Source organism: Takifugu rubripes, chromosome 7, assembly GCF_901000725.2.
Source record: "Takifugu rubripes chromosome 7, fTakRub1.2, whole genome shotgun sequence".
Classification (NCBI taxonomy): domain Eukaryota; kingdom Metazoa; phylum Chordata; class Actinopteri; order Tetraodontiformes; family Tetraodontidae; genus Takifugu; species Takifugu rubripes.
The window spans coordinates 12,968,250-12,987,539 of record NC_042291.1 but is presented as its reverse complement, the minus strand read 5'-3'; the positions used below and the strand labels follow the sequence as shown (position 1 = coordinate 12,987,539).

Below are 19,290 nucleotides of genomic sequence, written 5' to 3'. Positions count from 1 at the left end.
GTCTGAATGCATGTGTGCACTTCTGAGCATTTTAGTTTTTTATTAACCAATGTCTAGAATATCATGTTTGCTGTATTCAAAATTGCATTTGTTCATGTTTTGTTTGACATTTAATTACTCTGTTGGTAAGAATTGAAAAACTCCTTAAACAATTACAAATATATGTTGTTTGATCTTTTTTATTTCTGAAAAAAAAGAGCTCTGGATCCATCTTCAGCTCTACAAGTTTGAACGTGTGAGCCAGGGAAATTCCTGCAAATACAGAAAATACAAAATGGCTTCAGAAAAATGTGATGGCCTTCTGTTGTCAAATACTCATCTTTATATCTAAATATGAAGCATATTTTTGGGCAAAAAAACCTGCCAGCAGCACCCTTCACACATTGTTAGGGGTCGTGTCTTTCTGCAGATGAGCACCATGGATACGACCCTCAATACAACATGTCCACGGAGGGTTGCATGGATACACTCCGATAAACATGGAGGGCCATGCTTCCTAATTATGGGGACTGAAATAGTAAGGTCAGGCTAGTGTGAGGCGGAGGGATTGTGAGTGGAGCGCATGGGTCCCGCAGCACACGCACAGCGTAGATTACTACTCATCAAGCCACGTCAGGACAGCTGAGAACTGACGCAACACTAAACTGTTGCTTATTACATTAATAAACTATAAGACGCCAGCATTTAATCAGGTCTGGCTTTAGAGTTCCTCTGTTTGATAATGATAAAGGACCTCAAACTGCTGGATACACACATTTCACTAGAGGGTTGGATTAGGGTCAGGATTAAGTCGGCAAATCTGTGTGTAAATCAGGGTATTTGGATGACCTTCACCTGCCCTATAAAGCCTAAACTGTTTAGCAATTCCTCCAAAAGAGGGTGAAGAAACTTGGTGAGGGTGCAGTATAATCTGATGGGATTCCATGTTGAACACAAGAAGCCTTCATTCATGGAGCACTGCAGCATCCTCAACAGGATTGATGCTTTACTGCAGCTTGGGGAGCCACAAACACACACCAGCCGCCGGTGAGTTACCTGCTGTTTTCTGTCGGACGAGGGGTCGATAAGGACATTTAGGAGACTTGGCCTCTGCCAGTCAGTCAAACTGAGCTCCAAAGCACTGCGGAGCTCCTCCACCGTCCTCACCAGATACCCTTTCCCTCCAAATGCTGCCATGACCTCGTCGTAGCGCGCCTCAGGTAGGAGCGTCACGGGCGGGGCTCTGACACAGAACATGATGACAAGGTGGCCATGTGAAAAGGAAACATGCTGCAGTAACTGATGCTCAAACCTCTCAGACTCACATAGATGTCAGATCCCCCATTTTTGCCATTTCTCTCCACGTTTCAGGATCCACTCCACTGTAAATTCCATTATTGTTGACAACAATAATGACCACAGGTAGATTATACCTGTTAAAATAAATAACTTGGTGGGAAAACAGAGCAGGAAAGCAAATGAATATCATATCACTCCTGGAAAGGCAGCTGAGAACCCACCTGCACATGGTTTCAACCTCCATGCCGGAGAATCCAAAGGCGCTGTCCCCCTCCACACACACTATCCTTCGGCCTTTCTCGCCGTTGCTCCTCTCTAGTGTCGCTGCTGCGATTGCAAAGCCGAGACCCACTCCCATTGTTCCAAATGTACCAGCGTCCAACCTGACAGGACAAGCTGAACCTTAGAACAATGACTGCATCACACAACTGTATCACATGACTGCATCACCCGCAGCTTGAGCGAGCCGCACTCCTTTTCTCATGCTACATGGTTTATGCGGACTTTTTGCAGAATTTTCACCCTCCATTTGATTTCTCCCAAACAGCTGGAGGAGACAACCACAGGCCTTGCTAATCCAAATGAGGACTGGGCGATCGCTTTATGCTCGTGTGTTTTTGGCATGTTTGCTTAGGATTCAGCGAGACACTTGTGAAGTCTTTGATCCCTCATTTGGTTTCACCAGCTTCCGATGTCATAATTAAATCGGCTGATCGTCATGCACACATAATCTGCCATGATTATATTAATCCAGCGGTGAATATCAGTCAAAAATGATGCAGTGGAACTCCAAGATTACAACCATTTAGGTTGCGTCTGCGCTCCACAGCAACAGCGAAGCTGAAACACTCCCCTTCAGATCAATGGGTGTGTTAGACTCTGACTAGGAGCTCCTCTGAATGCCGCTGTGGTGAGACGGGCTTGCCTGTGTCGAGGCAGGTAGTTGTTCAACATAGTTCGTCCTATGTCCATCGTGTTGGCACCCTCGCTGATAATGATGCAGTCGTGCGGAAGCAGCTGGGAAACATGATGGAACACTGTGTAGTAGTTCATGGGCACAGTTGACTGGAGAGCCAGGGTCTGCGGAAGAATGGAAATATAGCAATCCCGACACGTTTAGGACGTCCCCGTAAAACATTTCTGGTTCTAGTAATGTCAGCATGTGGCTTTTTAGTTAATAGATGATGAAATTCAGATTTTAAGCTAAACATACCTTTGATATTTTTGCATTAGCAGCAATTTTGTTCCTCAGTAAGCTCCACCACTCTGTACCAGAGCCATATTTCCAACCATCTTTACAAATACCCTGCAGGAGCTGAAAGAAAAAAATAAATCTGTCTCCTATCTTACATCAATGATGCACTTAAGACTGTTGTGGCAATCGAAGATAAGAGTTGATCCACGGTTACCTGAGTCACAACAGCGTTGATGTCTCCCAGCAGAGCGACAGCAGGCCTAACGTTATTCCCCATCTCTTCGGCACAAAGGTCAACCTGAACACACGAAACAATCAGGTTGTTTCGATGCTAAATATCTGTCAAATAAATCTTGTTCTGATAAAGGCAATAATGTTTGAGTGATGGAGTTTTCAATTTATATACCTGAATTATTTTTACATTGGGGTCAAATCTTGGCGGCAGGCCAAAGTGAAGGATCCAGTTGAGTCTTGCACCGAGCAGCAGTATAACATCGGCCTGCAGCAGAGCTCTTCACAGCAGAAACGGTGGAAGAGGCCATGAGGCGAGTAAAGGGGAAAAAAGAAAACACATTTTGGTGTTTAAAATGACCATGAATGACTTTTTTCCAAATGCAGTAAAATGGGGGGGGGCGGCAACCTTGAGCGGGCAGCAGCCACACAGTGTGGGTGATCATCAGGGAGGACCCCCTTCCCCATGGGTGTGGGCAGAAATGGCAGGCCGCTCGTTTCCACAAACTCCCTGAGAGCAGTTTCTGCTCGGCTGTAGGCTGCGCCTGTTGCAACAACGCTGCCATGACTTATCTAATTACCCGCTCTCACTGAAGGACGGAACACATGCGCCAGCTGAAATGTTATAACTGTAGGAGGCACTGATGTATTTTATTTGATACTACCTTTGCCGATGATGACTAAGGGTCTTTTTGCTGTTTTCAAGACTGACACGGCTTCGGCCACGGCACCGTGGTCAGCTAAACTCACCGGTGGATCTGGGCAGCAGGATACAACCCTACAGAAATAAATCGGACAACACAAGTCATGCTTTGCAGAAAAAGATACACATATTTAACAGGATAAGCAGGTGCAAACCTGATTTGGCTCCTGTCCACTTTAGCGTTAACCATGTCCCCGGCTATATCGATATAACAGGCTCCAGGACGCCCGTACATACTCGCCCGCACCGCCTGTATATAAAAAAGAAAATCTGTCACCTCCGTGTCACTGATGATGCCCGAACTTGGTGATTTTCGGGTAAATAAATTGAGATTAACTTTTTTTGTGATATTGGGAAGAAAGTCTGCAACTGCACCTTCCAGACTTGCAGCTGTGTGTGTGTAGGGGAGGTTATTCAATAAAAGTAAAAAGACAGGATTAAAGATAAGATACAAGATTACCTTCTCCACCACAGAGGGGATGACTTCAAGACTGCTGGGTCTGACAGAGAATTTGCTAAAAAGCCGGCATGCTTCCACCTGACAACAAAATGAGCCTGACTTATTGAGCAGCAAAAGGAAAGAAATCCACATTAAGATGTTTACGACCTGTGGAAACTCCTGAAAGGCACCTGCTGTTTCCTGGTTCCGATCTGAGGATCCTCCGATGACAATAACGGGCCTGGAAGCAAAACAAACTTAAACCAGACAGTACGGGCGCAGATACACACCTCCCAGGCCTCCCGGTTGCTAAATGAAGCTGTACCAGCAGTTCATGTTTGCATTGGCCATTCCACCCAGAGCATGAATGAGTCCAGGACCAGACACCACCAGACAGGCACCTGGTCTGCATGTAACCATGCAGAAGAGAGCGTGATTTACAAATGGAAACATCAGGTATGAAGTTGTTAAATAAAAGAAATTCTTACCTGCCTGTAAGATATCCAACAGCTGATGCTGCATAGCATGCCTGTGTTTAGACAAATATTATTGTAGGTTTGGCGTTGCATGCAGTTGTTAAAGCTAATATATATTGTAATTATCGTGTTATAAGCGCTGTACCGCCTGCTCATTACGCATGCCCACATATTTGATCCCAGCAGCCTGAGCAGCCATGGCTACTTCAATGATAGGAACACCAACTATTCCAAACATGTACTCCACGTTCTGCAGGGGAATTAAACAAACATAATTAGCAATAAAAAAAAATCATTATTCATGATTGACGTATGGGTGTGAATTTGTTTAGGTTCACGTTGAAACTTGAACTTTGGTCGCCAATCTTTGACCTGTTTTGGAGCGCTCCTACCTGAGTCTTTAAAGACTCTGCAATCAGCTGAGCGCCCGTCAACTCCTCCATGACGTCCCCGGGAAGATGCTTGCTGCTGTTCGGTAGCTAAATATTAAAAGATAGCGGCGAGACACACCAAAACTGTACACACACACACACACTCTCTCTCTCTCTCACACACACACACACACAACTAGTATGGTGGGTGGTGTCGACATTACTTCCGGGTTACCAGCCAATCACAACAGACGTTGCCTGTGAGCCCGCACGTCATGAAACCCTGTAGAAAAGTAAAAGTCTGCTGTTTATTCAAGCGTTTCTCTTTAAAATTGGAAATAACTTATATCCCGCAAAACCATTTTATGAGTGCACGATATATATGTATTGTTATACTGGGGATAATAAATCTGTATATATCAAGAATACACATTAGCCAAAACAAAGACTTTTTGAGAGTGATCCGATTAAAATCATTTATTGAACTTTACGATGTGAAATTGGCTGATGTTTATCTGCGACACCGTCGAGATTCTTTATTCTGGGGTAACGCTTCTTGCTTTGACCAATAGGGGGCAGCAGAAATAGGATTTCAGTCATGACAGTGGATCTATAGAGTAGACTTTGAAAGAAAAAAAGTCCAATTTCAAGTCTTTTGGGGTCATTCTCAGTGTGTTGGAGGTTTTTCCCATTTGCATAACTAACAGATTGAGATTTAAAAATGTTTCCAAATTTTACTAAAAAGCTGTTTAAAACGGGACATGTCTTCATGAACCAGGCTCATGATTAAATAACTCATTTCTTTATTACCCATAAAATATACAGCAATCTCAGTATTGAAAGAACTCGCTGACGCATTGAATTCACAGTCATAATTTCTATATACAGACTATTTTCATCCCTCTTCAAGAAAAACGCAATGAAAAGTATCTTCACTTCGATCGAAGCTATCAATTGTGTTTGTACATATTTCCAGTTAAAATAATTATACAGACAGAAAACTGAACTTTAGCGTCGTGGAAGGATCGAGTGGTTTGTTTTCTGAAGTTAAAGCGAGTGAACTGTCAACAAACTGACTAATATTAGAGAAAAATATTCAAACAGAATAAAATCAAATGCTGTCATTTCATTGGTTTACAGTGTTTCTTCACACAAAGCTCAGCCGCAGACTCATCAATCAGTGCTTCTTAGAAATGTGTCATTATCTACCAAATGCTAATTTACTTTCACAGATGTCGCCACAAAACCATCTTTTCCTCAGTAAATTATGAAGGCACAAAATGAACACATAAATAGGAACCAAAAGGAACACAAATAATTTATTCTTGAAATCTAACCTGCATGGAAAGGTCACCAAAGCACAAGTTAGGTCATTCTTTTTAAAAAAAAAATCACCTGCTGCACACAAAGGAGTTTTGATTTTTTTTTCCCCACATGGAGAATAAATCATTTAAGACATGAACATGGGTTTAATAAAATTCTGATCTCAAAAATAGATGGTTCAACCGCTGCATGACTGCAGGTCTGAAAGACATGTGCATTCACCTGGATGCCGTGTGCAGATATCAGCCTCTCCCGCTCGTCAAGAAATCTCAAAAATGAACATCGGCTTTTTTATTTTTTAACCCCTTTGGGATAAATCCCCAAATTCTTAATCTCATACACAGTTAAAACTCGGTTTAAATCTATTTGTGTCTTTTGGTCCCTGTCATTTTAGCTCTCTGTGAAGTGCTACCATCCCACTTCAGCACTTATTGCTGAACAGAATCACTGTCCTCCCTTCAGCTGCAGTTCTTTTTAGCACACAACAAGTCAGTGTTAGTAAAACAACAGGTACTGAGGTCCAGTATCAGCTGAAGGACACCTGGTGCTGGATGAGGTCGGGATGTGTGTGCCAGCCCGCTGCACCTCCTCCCTGTCTTACTCTCTGTTGGGTGGGGATGGACTCTTAAGGCTCCTGCGGGGGGGCTTCTTCTCTCTTCTTCTGCCCGATCAAGCTGGCGATTGGTGATTTAAGACACCGTGTGTGTTTCTGACATGTGTCGCTCCACTCTTTCCCTCAGTACGTCTCTGAATCAGAGTCATTCAGCTCCTCGTCTTTGTAGATGCCGTCGTGATGGCTGATGTTGTTGAAGCTGCAGTAGGAGCTGTGCTCACCACGCAGCACGGGGAGGCTGTCAAAGGTGACGCTTTTCGGGGGGCTGGTGGTGTAATGATTAATGGCATTGAAGGAGAGGGTGGGGGCCGTGGTGCAGGGGGACACAGGCATCATGGTGGCCAGGATGAGGGCTAGGCAATCGGCCACGTCTTTGTTAGGGGCACAAGCCAAGGCGGGTGTGTAACCTGAAACAGTGACAGTTAAAAATTATCGTAGTCAAGAAGTCGGCACCAGAGCTTCAACTGGTAGGCACAGGGAATCATACACAATCAGTTAGAAACACAAGTCCAAAGAGGTATTTCCATTCCTGCCTCTCACAGTGAAAGCGAGTGCTGGGACAGACTCCAGCACCCCCCTGAGCCTGATTAGGTTTAAGCAGCGGTTTACAGGAAATCAATGGTTGGTATTATTGTTACACAAGCACAATAGGCTCCTAAAATATCCCTCACGGAAACTGGAACCATCAAATGCTTGCAGTTTCTCCAGATAATAATAAAAAAAAAATACATTCGATTTAATAACTGGTGTCTGTTTTTTTCTGCTGGAACCATGAAAAATAACACAGACAGATTGAGGCATGATTCAAATAACACCTTATTATTCAAAGTCTGTTCATATTTTTGGCAGCATCTTTCATACAGAAAAACCTATTCACACCATTATTCACATGCTTGATGTGGTTAAAGAGGCTAGAATGTGTGTGCTCACGCAGGACATGAAAGGCAAATAGTGCCTCTAATCATTCAATCATTAACAGGCCATCAAAAGCCAGAATACATATTAGAAATGTCCTTATGTAAGAGGCCAAAGTACAAGAGAAGAATGAATGAAAACAGTTATAGAATTTACCGTTTTCATCGACTGCAAGGACACTTGCTCCCTTGGCGAGCAGCTCTTGCACCACAACTGTTAATCCATTTCTTGCAGCCACATGTAGAGGCCTTCAAAGAACAAACAAGAAACTCCACATTAAAAACTTCAAATTGGCACATCAGAAAAATATCAATCCATCGCTCAAAGCATCAAAAGACCAACAGTAACAGAAGCAAACGTACGTCTGTAAGGCGGCATTAGTGGCATTTATGAGGTTTCTGTCTGTAATCTTCTCCAATATCAACAAGGCACTGGTTTCATGTCCCTGTGGGAAACACCAAAGGTGTTAAACAATAAAGCTCAAAGGTTTCCAGACCACACTGTCCACTTCAGAATGGATGATAGTCAGACAAATGTTTTTGTACAGCACGACAAGACAGTGCTGATTACAGGCATGGTGCGTTTTCTGTGTTGGAAGCTAGTGTAAATGATCGGATACAGTATAAGTGTAGCGACACCGACCTTACTGCAGGCGAGGTGGAGCGCGGTGTTTTTCGCTGTGTCCTGCAGAGTCAGATCTGCTTTTGCGCTGCTCACCAGCAGTTCTAAGGAGAACAAAACCATCACTTTTTTTCTACAAACTCCATTAATAGGAAAGAGTAGTCTCTGTTATCAGTTTAAAGGGTTCCTACCAACAGCATTGGTCTGGCCATTCTGAGCGGCCATCATCAGCGGGGTTTTCCCTGCAGCGTCGACACCGTTGACCTGAGCGTTGTGGCTCAGCAGCAGCTGAAGACACTCCACGTGGTCGGTGAAGGCTGCTGCGTGCAGTGGGGTCCTGGGTAAGCAACGCCAAAATTATGAAATAATTCCAATCCAATATTAAAGTCTTCTATGAACTTTTCTGCACTTTGACACACCTGTTTTTACCGTCTTTGGCGTTGACAATGGCAGGTCCCAGGGTGTCTATCAGCATCTCAGCTGCTCCTTCGTTGTCGTGTATCCTACATGGGAGAGCACAAATATTTCACTATTTTTAACCTAGTGGAACATTTTCCCCCTCCTGACATGCACAGAATGACTGTTTAAGTCCTTACACAGCACAGTGGAGGGGGCTGAAAGTATTGCCTTCAGCCTTGTGAAAAACCTCATGTTCCAGTAAGACCTCCACACATGTATCATGACCTGCAAAGAAAATTGCATTAGAACTTAGTCATTGAGTCATAAGGGAAATAAATGTTACTAAACAGCTACAATTAACTTTTCCCTGCATTTGTGTTTTTTTTTTTTTTTTCAAAAGTAGGAATTTTCCAGCCTCGTCTCTGTACCATTGTAGCAGGCCCAGTGCAGTGGTGTATAGCCTTGGCTGTCTGTTAAGACGGGGAGTGTTTCCAATGATTGGGCAGCATGCAACAGGCCTCCCAGTACCCCAATGTGTCCACACGCTGCTGCCAGGTGGATCGGTGTGCGTCCTTTACAGTCTTGTGCCACAAAGTTTGCGCTGTGTTGAAGCAAAGCCTCGACACATTCCTCGTGACCGGTCACAGCCTGCAGCCAGAAAACAATAGATTTAGTTTTCCCCACCATAAATCATAAACATCTCTTTCTCTCCAGTGAAAAGCAATAGAACAGAGTGAAATCTGTATAAAATGAACAGTGACTTGAATAAAAAAATAAAAGAAATATCATCTTTCTCATCAGTCTACCCTGAAAACAGAACTTCTAGGTTTTATTGCAAGTTTATGTATAAAAGAAACACTAAAATAGTGTAGTTATGCTTTCATTACACATTTGTCATGATTGTCGGTCATCTTTGAGATGTTTCTACAACCACCTGTGGCAAATTTAAATGAGTGGACCATTAGGTAAAAACTACAGCATGAGGACAAAAGAGTGGCCACACATAAGCCTCTCCTGAGTAAAACACAGGTAAGAGCCAAACATCAGCTTGTAAAAATCACCTGAAGACTCTCAAACTGTGAGAAACACACTGGTCCAATATAACCAAGAATATAACAGTCAATTGAGAAAACCAGGTGCCACTACAATAAAGCATGGGGGAGAAGAATCACACTGTAGGGGTGTTTTTTTTAGTGGTTAGGACATGGAGACATTTTGGGAGAGACCAAGATTGACTTAAGAATACTTAAGTCAATGCAATATTTTAATAGTTTCTGTAATAAATCTGTAAATTTATTTTAGCATGATGCTTCCACATAACAAAAACTGACAAAAGGTCCTTGACTGCACTGCATACAGTGTTTAAGTGTATAATTATATATAACTTCTTACTCCTCTATGTAGAGCTGTCCTGCCCCACTTATCTTTGGCTTCTACACTGGCTCCCTTATTTAGCAGAGAATACACACAATCGGAGTGTCCACTCAGGACTGACAGCATCAGGGGAGTTCTAAAAGACAACAGAAAAAAGGTCAGAAGATCACTAAATTAAAACACTAAAACATCAATAAAATGACTTACTGTCCATTGCCGTCTTGGACATCTACAGCACTCTGAAGATCAGCGTTTCCAATCAGCAAACGCAAACATTCTGAATGACCATTAGTAGCTTAAGAGAAAATAAAATGAGTTGAGATTAGCTACTGTGATAGCACATTATAACAAAACCCACACAATGCGAGAACTCCACTGACAGCAAGCCTTTACCTGCAGCGTGGATGGGAGTGCGCTTCAGGTTAAAGTCTTTAACCAGGATAGAAGCGCCCTGGTTGATTAATACATCCACACACTCTACGTGTCCTTTAAAGGCAGCCAGATCCAGGGGTGTGCATCCCTGACTGTTTCTCACATCCAGGTCCAGCAGAGACTGCACCAGGACCTCCATCGCATGGTGATGTCCATGGTACGCCTGGAAGATGAAAAAAGCTGTTGGAAAATGTGTGGCGACACCACGATAAAAGAGGACAATATATTATGGATAGTAAACTCACGGCAAGGTGCAGGGGGCTGACAGGAGCTCTGACATCAGAATCATTCAAAATATCTGTCCCTGAGGTTTCCATCAGCTTAGAAAATCAGACACATCTGTTAGAACTTTGCCTACAAGTGCTTGTATTTATAAGAAGTCAGTTTTGCATTTAACCCACCACATCTAGGGGTGTTTCACTGGCAATCTGTAAAAAAGTAATAAATAAAAAGGGTCGGGGTGGAGGGAGAAATGGCACAAATGTGTGAAATCACTCCAACACAGAAATATTGAAATGAAAGAAACCAGAAGGTAATCTTCACCAGCTCCAGGCAGAGTCGGTGTCCGTATGCTGAGGCATAGTGCACAGCATTGTAGCCCTGATTGTCCCGGATCCCTGGATTTGCATCGTTTCGCAGTAAATATTCCAGGCACCTGCCACAACAAAAAGCTGTTGTGAGGGAAACGGCCCTCGCCTGCGTAACCTGTCTCTAATGCAGTCGCCACCCCTCTTTGATGACCGAGTTATTGTGGAATACATACTTTCCGTCTGTGTCAGAGGCAGCTGCGTAGTGGAGTGGAGAGCAGCCCCGCTCGTCTAAGTCGTTGACGCTGGCTCCAGAGCCCACTAGAGCGAACAGACACTGGTAGTTGCAGTTGGCAGCAGCGTAGTGCAGAGGAGTCCTGGAAACACAAACGGAGCTCGGGTCATATTTGATCAAGAATAAAAGGATCAAATTCTTGATCCGGACTGTTTAATGACAGTACAAACCTGCCAAAGCTGTCTTTTCTATTAAAGTCTGCTCCGGTGTTCAGGAGTAGATTGAGACATTCCAGGTTCCTGAAGGTGAGAGAATAAATCCTTTTCATCATGCACGGCAGAGAGAAAACCTCCGAATCACAACAGAAAACCCCCCAGTCAGTCAGCAATCATCACTCTAATGCTGACTGATCACTTTTCCCAATAAAACAACAGTTACTGTAGATCGCAGCTGAGCTTTAGCAAATAAAATAATACATCAATCTGGTCCTGATTACAGTCAAGACCAGTGTTAACACCGACACATAATACTGTTCTCACCCTCCAGCAGCTGCAGCATGTAAACAGGTCCTTCCAAAGTCATCAGGAGTGTCAATATCAAATCCTGCATACAGTAAAAACACTCGTTATGGAAGTGTTGTTTCCCCATACACATCCATAGGTAGTTTTCTGCCAGTGGGTAGTATTCACCTGAAGACAGAAGCTTCCGGCAGCAGTCAGAGAAACCGCTGAGAGCAGCCAAATGCAGTGGAAACATACCGTGAACACCTCGTCTGAAATAGACACATCTCTAAAGTCAGTAAATGTTTCGAATAATAGAATAAAACAGAAATGTCTTGCTTACTTAGCTGTGTCAGCGCCATTGGTAATGAGGGTGTTGATTAGGAGCTCGTGACCATATCGAGCTGCAATGTGCAGCGGAGTATTTCCATTCTTATCTTCACAGTCAATCTCTGCGCCTTCAGAAAAGGTTCAGAACATGTTAATGATTTAAGTTCCGCCCTTTAAAGAGATGCTGAATGTGTTTGTACGCCCAAGAAAATCCAACAAGGCCGAATTCTCACTCACCGTTCTCAATGATTGCTTGAGAGCGAGAAAACCTCCCATGAATAGCGGTCATGTGCAGGGGAGTCTTTCCATCTTTACTCTGAAGCAAAACCCAGACAATAAAGTCACTGTTTAATTAGAACTAAAGAGGGGGATTTTATTGACATCCGGTGCTGCGACGCTACATCGGGCTTAAAAATGTTTCCTCTATGACAACTTATTTTCTGACCTTGATGTTGACGTCAGCCCCGTTGCACACTAGGAGCTCCAGACACAGGGCTCCGTGGCGTGAAGCGGCGGTAAAATGCAGTGGTGCGAAGCCTTTCTCGTTCAATTGGTTAACGTTGGCGCCGCATTCAATAAGTTCGTTCACCACCACGTCCTGCCCATTGTAGCAGGCCACGTGGAGGGGTGTGTTGCCGTAAGCATTGGGCTCATTGATCTAGACAATCGAGATGAGACAATGTTTCCCCATAAAAAACAGAAACTTGACTTGAGCCTTTTTGTTGGAAAGCAATAATTTCAACCGTGGATAATTACATATGGTTATGTAATACCTCCTTAAATCTTACAGTGTTATGAGCCGATAATACTGTAGGTGGAACTTACATCCACCCCCAAGTCCAGGAGGTATTTGACAATGCTGATCATTCCGCTAGAGGCTGCTGCATGTAGGGGGGTGTAGGATTTCTTATCCTTGCAAGCCACCTCGGCGCCATGCGATGCCAGCAGCTTCACCACTTCGATGTGCCCTGTAGATTCAAAACAACAGGAAAAGGAGACAAACCCAATTACAATAATATGCTACTAAACTTCAGCTTTAGTTGTTGCAGAACAGTGTGTCACTAATTGCTTTAATGTCTTCAAACAAAGGCACAGAAATGATCATTTAATATTAAATCCCCCGACTGATTTACCCATGTAAGCAGCCCAGTGGATCGCACGACGGTCCCTCTTGTCAAAGGCATTGATGTTTGCTCCTCTGGAGAGCAAAAGTCTCACCATCTAATCAGAGCAAAGAAACAAGAATACAGTCAGGAAATTAGTTAAAGTCTGATCAGAAACCCATGTGAAGATACTGTATGTGTAGAAGCAATAATACCAGAATTTGACTTCATTTTATTCAGAAATTAAGCAGGAAATCCATGGTGTCCTCAGAGTTCTTCTTTTACGCTTATAATGAGAATTTAACACGTTTTCACCTGTTTGAATTTCACTGAATAATCAGCAGGCTGTATGGTTTTCATTATTTGCCTACACGATAGCACATTTCCACAGCATTTCCATTAAACACGCATTTGTTTGGATGCATTTACATGCGAGTGTAAAAAACAGGGACATGTGGTGTGCACACGTCATTTTGGAGTGGCTGAGTACCATTCCAAAACCTACTGTCACAATGGAGAAAAACAGGACTGGTTCAACCGCTATCATTTGCAGATTTTTATCATTCAGGATTTTACAGGAAACGTGCTTTCCAGTCTTCAGCTGGCCTGAACCGCAGCACACAGCACAATGACCATTGTGTTTATTCATTCATGAAGCACACACAAACACTTCCTTTGAATAAGCGGAAGGTTTAAGAGCTTACATTAACAGCAAGGTGAACGACTCTGATAGCAAACCGTCAGGTTTTCTAAAATGCACGCGTCCAAGCCTTTGTCAGCTATAATTATCGAACAAAAGGATGAACACTTTCAAAGGGCTTTGGTCCCCGCAGGTCACATTAATACCTCAAGATGGCCGCTGAAGGCGGCGTGGTGCAGAGCAGTCCGGCCTGCTCTGTCCGACACGTTCACATTGCTGAGCTGAGGGACGAGGGCTTCGGCACAGCGCACAGCCTTGTTTGCTGCGGCGATGTGAAGCGGCGTCTGCCAATTCTTGTCCCTGGCATTTACATCAGCAGAGTGTTTCAGCAACACCTGGACGGCCTCCTGCGAGAATTTTCCAACGCATCTTTAGATGATGCACCCAGTCAGCGTGCAATGGTGTGAATTACCTAGAAACCGTATAGCGTGTGCATACCTCGCTGCAGGACGCCACAGCCCGGTGCAGAGGAGTGAGCCACTTGTTATCTTTGGCATTTACTCTGGCACCTACAATTAAAATGACACTTTAACTGTTAGGAAGAGACCAAAATAACAGCTCACAGCTTTTTTCACAGTTCTGAATTTCTATCTGAAACAACCGTTGGCAATGAAAGATGAGCCTAAATGCATAGCACAGTTCGGAATGCAGATGTACCAAGTGACTACTGACCAAAATTATAAGTGACTCAGGCAGTCACTAATCATTTACCGCTCCCTTCACCAACAAGACAAAGAGAAACCAGTCAGTCAGGGCCAGGAAAAGTGGAGATATGAAGGGATGCATACACTGCCTACAAACAAGACGAACCTCTACTGTGCCTTTACTATATAGCTAATCTATGCACAGAATATCAAAACATTCCATATGGTTGCCTTTCAAATCAGTGTCAAGAATCATACCTGAAAGAATCAGCAGTTCGATAATTTCTGCATCTCCGAGATAGGCAGCAGCATGTAGAGGAGTCCGCTTCTCATTGTCCTGAAAACAAGCAGACATCTTTAGAAATAAAGTAAAGCCTGATATTTTATCTGCTTTCTATATCTTCTGAAACAAACACTTTCCAAATATTAGAAACGTGTTTAATTTAGCTAACAGTGTGAGACACCCCTGTTAACGCAGTGATAGTGAGGATTATTATAATCTTACAGCAATAATGCCAGGAAGCAGCTGTTAGAAATAAGATGGAATTACCTGCGCGTTCACATCCTCTTTTTTGAATATAAGGGAACGAACTTCATCTGGGTCCACGTTGAAAATAGCTTTTAGCAAAGCAGGCTGTGGAGAGACAAAGAAATTTAAAAATAAAAAAAATCAGAACTCAACCAAAATTCAAGGTTAGCCAAAATGTAGCACAATCTAATCTTTTAATTTCCTTTTAAGGTACAACAGCCTTGAAATATTAGACAAAATGCCACAATAGGTAAAGTTTTTACTTCACCTACAACAACCTCGGTGTCTGTGAAAACTTTAGACCTTCGAGAAATTTCAGGATTGTCTTCATCAAGGACCACAACGCACACCCGACTCATTTTTTTAGATTACTTTAGAGCCACGAATCTATTCGATCAGTGGTTCCCAACCTTCTTTCCTTTATGTTTAAAGTGTCCCAACATACAGTATTCCTGTTCACATCATTCAGCACAGAGGTAGGTTGTCCTGGGGAGTCTGGCATTTTCACCTTCCAATTATGTTCCGTGCTTTCAGGCTGCTGAAAATATCCCAATCTAAATCCAAGTGCAGCATCCTGCTCCAAGTAACTGATCTGCTGCTCAAACGAGAAATCCTTTGGCCATTTTCACCTGCGTTTCCAGACTTCTATAACACTATGGTTTCCGGCGAGTGCATTCAATCTTAGAAAAAACATATCGGGCCATAAAAACAACGATAAAAGACGTTCTATCAGAAAGCCCAACTCTGCTGGCTCTTTCAAAGAAATTAGGTAGGCTCTGCCCGTTGGAGGCTAAATAAATAGCGCTGTGAAGCCGGGTCGTGCACGCTGCTCTGACTGCTTCCTTGTTAATATTTTGCCCCACAATAAGAGTCAAACTAATGATGAGAATATTTTGTTTAAATATGGAAGAACACAAATTAAACAGAAAAAATACCTGTACGAGGATTCTAAGCTTTAAACTTAAGAGAAGAAACAGATGAAACCATCTACAGAGCCTCTCTTGTAGCTGCCAGCATGGTGAAAGTTCAACACACAACAGCTGTAACTGCTGGATTTTCCCTTTAGTTTCTCAGAGCTGGTGGTAAAATAAGGGAAAGTCAGCATTGATCGTTTAAGTATACGATCATCAAGCCGACAGCTAAAAGTCCGAAATGACGTGCAGTCATTTAAAGTAATCTAACGGTGCATATCAACATCCCTGTCCCCGACAAACACCAACTGGAGATTTAAATGTGCAAACGGCCATTGGTGAGAAACGGCTGCAGTCTACGGACCTGCAGCACTTTACTATCTGATCTTTAACATCAGCAGACTTGAGCTGTTTTCCATTGTCTTTAGACGAAGGCTGGCATGGATGTGGAAAACAGTGAGGGCAAAGAAATCAATGCAACTGGTTACACATTTAAAGAAAAGAAACAAATGGTACATTCATGGTTTCAAAAGAGAATCACCCCCTGACAAAAAAGTGAAAGAATAAAGAAGCACTGCTAGCTGCTCAGTGTATTTTGGCAACCAAGAAGAGCTTAAATTACCAGATAATAGCCTCATTAAAATAAAAGAACAAACAACAAAGTCACGGGGTTTTCTTAACCACATTCAGTCAGGACTTTGATGAATTTATGACCTACAATCCCCCACTGCTAACTGAGCTGCCAACCTTTATAACGTTACTCAATCCGAAATGTTTAGGTGCACCCAAGAATTGAAGTCCGACCATCAACTGCCTTTTTTGGTACATCTGAACATTCTCGTGTGCAAACTGTCGCCAGAACTGAAAGACACGCCGTTCAAGGTCAAATCCTCTAAACTGCGTAGATGCCTAAATAGATTTTTTTTTTTTTTTTTTTAAAACACATCACAATCCATCGTTTCACCACAATAACGCCCTGAATATCTGTTAGAGCTTAGATCTCCCAGGGCCAACCTCGGAGTAACAAGTGGCCCGTTGTATTTGGGTTCCGTCCCACCGTTTCTCTGGAGCTCTGCAGTAAAGACTAAAAGACCAGGCTTGTGTGGCAGTTTTTTCTTTCTACACATTTGCACGACTGCTGTGGGATATTTTGCGCTCCCCTGACTGAACGACCATGCACCTCCTTTCCTCATCCAACCTGGTCCGGTTAGTGCTGTCACCATGGCGACAGCTCACAGAGCCCAGGTACAGGATCAGCCAGGCACACACAATGGTGCACATGCACGTACATGTCACAGGAATAGCGGACTCGTCCAAAACACACGGTGCGTGAATGATAAGGGACAGTTATTTTTGTTGTTCCAAGTAGGTGACAAATGTTTAAAAAGGCTAAGGACGCCCCGCTCCTCTGATGGCCTGCCAACCCTGTTAGAAAGGCATCAGAACTTCACACTGGGATTTTCCTGCGTACCTGCAGACCATACACACAGTTATTCCTGATGCACCAGCTAGCAAGTCTATTATTACCGATATGTTTTAGTAAATCCCTGCTAAAAGTGCGCAGGACCAGTGACAGCAATCCCCTTCCACAACAAAGCGGCTGCAATCGACTTAAAAACATCGACGCCAATCGCGCCGTCGTTATTAAAACCAGATATCCTGCACGTTGGATAAACTGTCGGCTACCGAACTTCCAAACGAAGGAAGTATTGGCTTAACAACATAAAGGGTTTTGCACATCATGGTGTCCCGGTAACGTCACAATCAACCAGACCGCCGTCGTTGTCGAAGCGATTGTCGGACGCGGCGTTACCGATATTATGTGGCTATTTGATCATACGATTATTTAGAAATGACAGTCCAGACGTGGTTCTGTAGTCTGAACTCACACATGCCAACTGGTCACTTCTCATTTGTCATAGAAGTAGCATTTCAGGCAGGCTATGGCTAATTGCTGGGGAAAGACACGATCATTAGCTGGCTACAACTCCACAAACGCTTAAGAATGTGTCCCAATGCGATGCTCTTATAATTCCCTAAAATGCGAATATAGAGTGTAAACAACAATACAACACGCACAGCCCTAACACACAGAAGTATAATTTACCATTTAGTCTCGGGAGATTTTCTAAAATGCAGACGTGAATGCTGTAGTTTCGTAAAATAGCCGAAGAAAGTCGAATAACATTTTGCTGGCTAATGTATGGCAGCCAATAGTAGTACAAACTTGGGTCGGCTTCTAGCACAACGAGCACTTACCTGGTCTCGAATTTTGAGAACCACCATATTTCTGGGATTTTAACTGCTCTCATGCAGATTCATAAAGAGATATTCTTCTCCGTCCGATCAGAAATGTTTTGATCTTGGTATCCCTCCCGGTCTGCTATAGGCCGTGCGTGGCGCTAGCTTAGCTCTCGATGCTAGCTCCCTATCCTATTGGTTTGGATGGACGCAGAGAAGTAGCGGAAACTCCATAACATTACCGCCACTATAGGTCACAGTCTAAGAAGCTAAAATCTGATTGGTTAATTTTGAGTTCTCTCAAGTATGGTGGGTAGTGATTGGCTGTTGTTAATAGGGCTCGCTGACAGTCGCACTGCGTGCTAAATATTGCATTAATATTTAATTTAGAAACGAATTAGGATCGTAAACATTTTATGAAACAGCTACGATGTGTTGTTTTTAAATGTATAGAGCGGCATCGATAAGATTAGTTGGCCTTCATCTAATCGCTGCATTCTGTTTGCACACTGACTCATCTTGAAGTTGCACATAACTCGAAAACTATGTAGTTCAGTCAGCGTGCAACTATTTTAGCGGAGCCAAAGCCAACAAATAAATATATTTTTATTTGATTGTGTTCTCGTGGCGCCTCTTTTTGGGGTTGGCCTGTCACAATTTTTGAAAAGGTTGCTATCCAATACTATGCAGACACAATGTCGGTAATAATTTGCAAAATGAATTGCATGAATGTTCGCACGTTCTACTTTAACACACGAACACAGGCTTAATGTATAAAAGTAAAATGAGGGAAAGGTCTCCCTCTAGTGGTCTATATTCTAACTACAGATACCTTTCGAACTACAATGTGGATATACAGTATATTTTCATAGTTTATGAAGTTTAGAGCAGTTTATTGCACTAGAAAATATGTCAGTTATAGGAAAATGGTCATATTATGTTTACCTGTCGTGTTTACCTTTAAACATGTGGCTTACCCTTGTGAAAGTCCTTTTGAATCAAACAAGCTAGTTTGTAATTTCTTTTAAAAGTTATTTCTGCTTTATCCTTACCTTGATTTACAGAAGTATTTCATTCCTGACGACAAAAATGTCTATGTGGAAGTTAAAATAACTTTGCCACATGCAGCTGATGGTGTGGGAGAGTTATTTCTTCTTTATGGTGAAAGGGCTGACACTGACAGGGCGGTTGGGAGCCACA

At 43.0% G+C, this 19,290-nt stretch overlaps 2 protein-coding genes across 3 annotated transcripts; both read right to left on the bottom strand.

Moving 5' to 3' along the window:
• Positions 1 to 161: 161 nt before the first annotated feature.
• Positions 162 to 4,886, bottom strand: hacl1 (2-hydroxyacyl-CoA lyase 1). 2 transcript variants are annotated; one of them, XM_003966109.3, is made up of 17 exons: positions 4,715 to 4,886; positions 4,468 to 4,572; positions 4,335 to 4,375; positions 4,172 to 4,252; positions 4,015 to 4,087; positions 3,868 to 3,945; positions 3,563 to 3,657; positions 3,370 to 3,482; positions 3,114 to 3,249; positions 2,880 to 2,985; positions 2,688 to 2,771; positions 2,492 to 2,593; positions 2,204 to 2,358; positions 1,500 to 1,661; positions 1,305 to 1,412; positions 1,036 to 1,222; positions 164 to 252 (listed from the first exon to the last, which is right to left on the bottom strand). In XM_003966109.3, exons 1-17 carry the CDS (start codon positions 4,763 to 4,765, stop codon positions 220 to 222), a joined length of 1,710 nt encoding a protein of 569 aa, XP_003966158.1. In that variant the 5' UTR covers positions 4,766 to 4,886; the 3' UTR covers positions 164 to 219. The 2 variants fall into 2 exon arrangements, with proteins under 2 accessions (XP_011604037.1, XP_003966158.1); XM_011605735.2 differs by having other exon boundaries at positions 162 to 252; positions 3,868 to 4,087.
• A 1,866-nt stretch (positions 4,887 to 6,752) lies between these two features.
• ankrd28b (ankyrin repeat domain 28b) lies at positions 6,753 to 18,317 on the bottom strand. The gene is made up of 28 exons (XM_003966110.3): positions 18,109 to 18,317; positions 14,960 to 15,043; positions 14,668 to 14,746; positions 14,204 to 14,274; positions 13,912 to 14,112; positions 13,096 to 13,183; positions 12,788 to 12,930; positions 12,408 to 12,620; positions 12,200 to 12,278; positions 11,976 to 12,090; positions 11,822 to 11,904; positions 11,672 to 11,735; positions 11,363 to 11,431; positions 11,134 to 11,274; positions 10,914 to 11,025; positions 10,772 to 10,798; positions 10,616 to 10,690; positions 10,332 to 10,533; positions 10,146 to 10,233; positions 9,957 to 10,074; positions 8,993 to 9,212; positions 8,762 to 8,849; positions 8,585 to 8,668; positions 8,357 to 8,502; positions 8,187 to 8,269; positions 7,907 to 7,989; positions 7,701 to 7,792; positions 6,753 to 7,036 (listed from the first exon to the last, which is right to left on the bottom strand). The coding sequence occupies exons 1-28, from the start codon at positions 18,133 to 18,135 to the stop codon at positions 6,753 to 6,755; spliced, it is 3,159 nt and encodes a 1,052-aa protein (XP_003966159.1). The 5' UTR covers positions 18,136 to 18,317.
• Between the last annotated feature and the right edge of the window lie 973 nt (positions 18,318 to 19,290).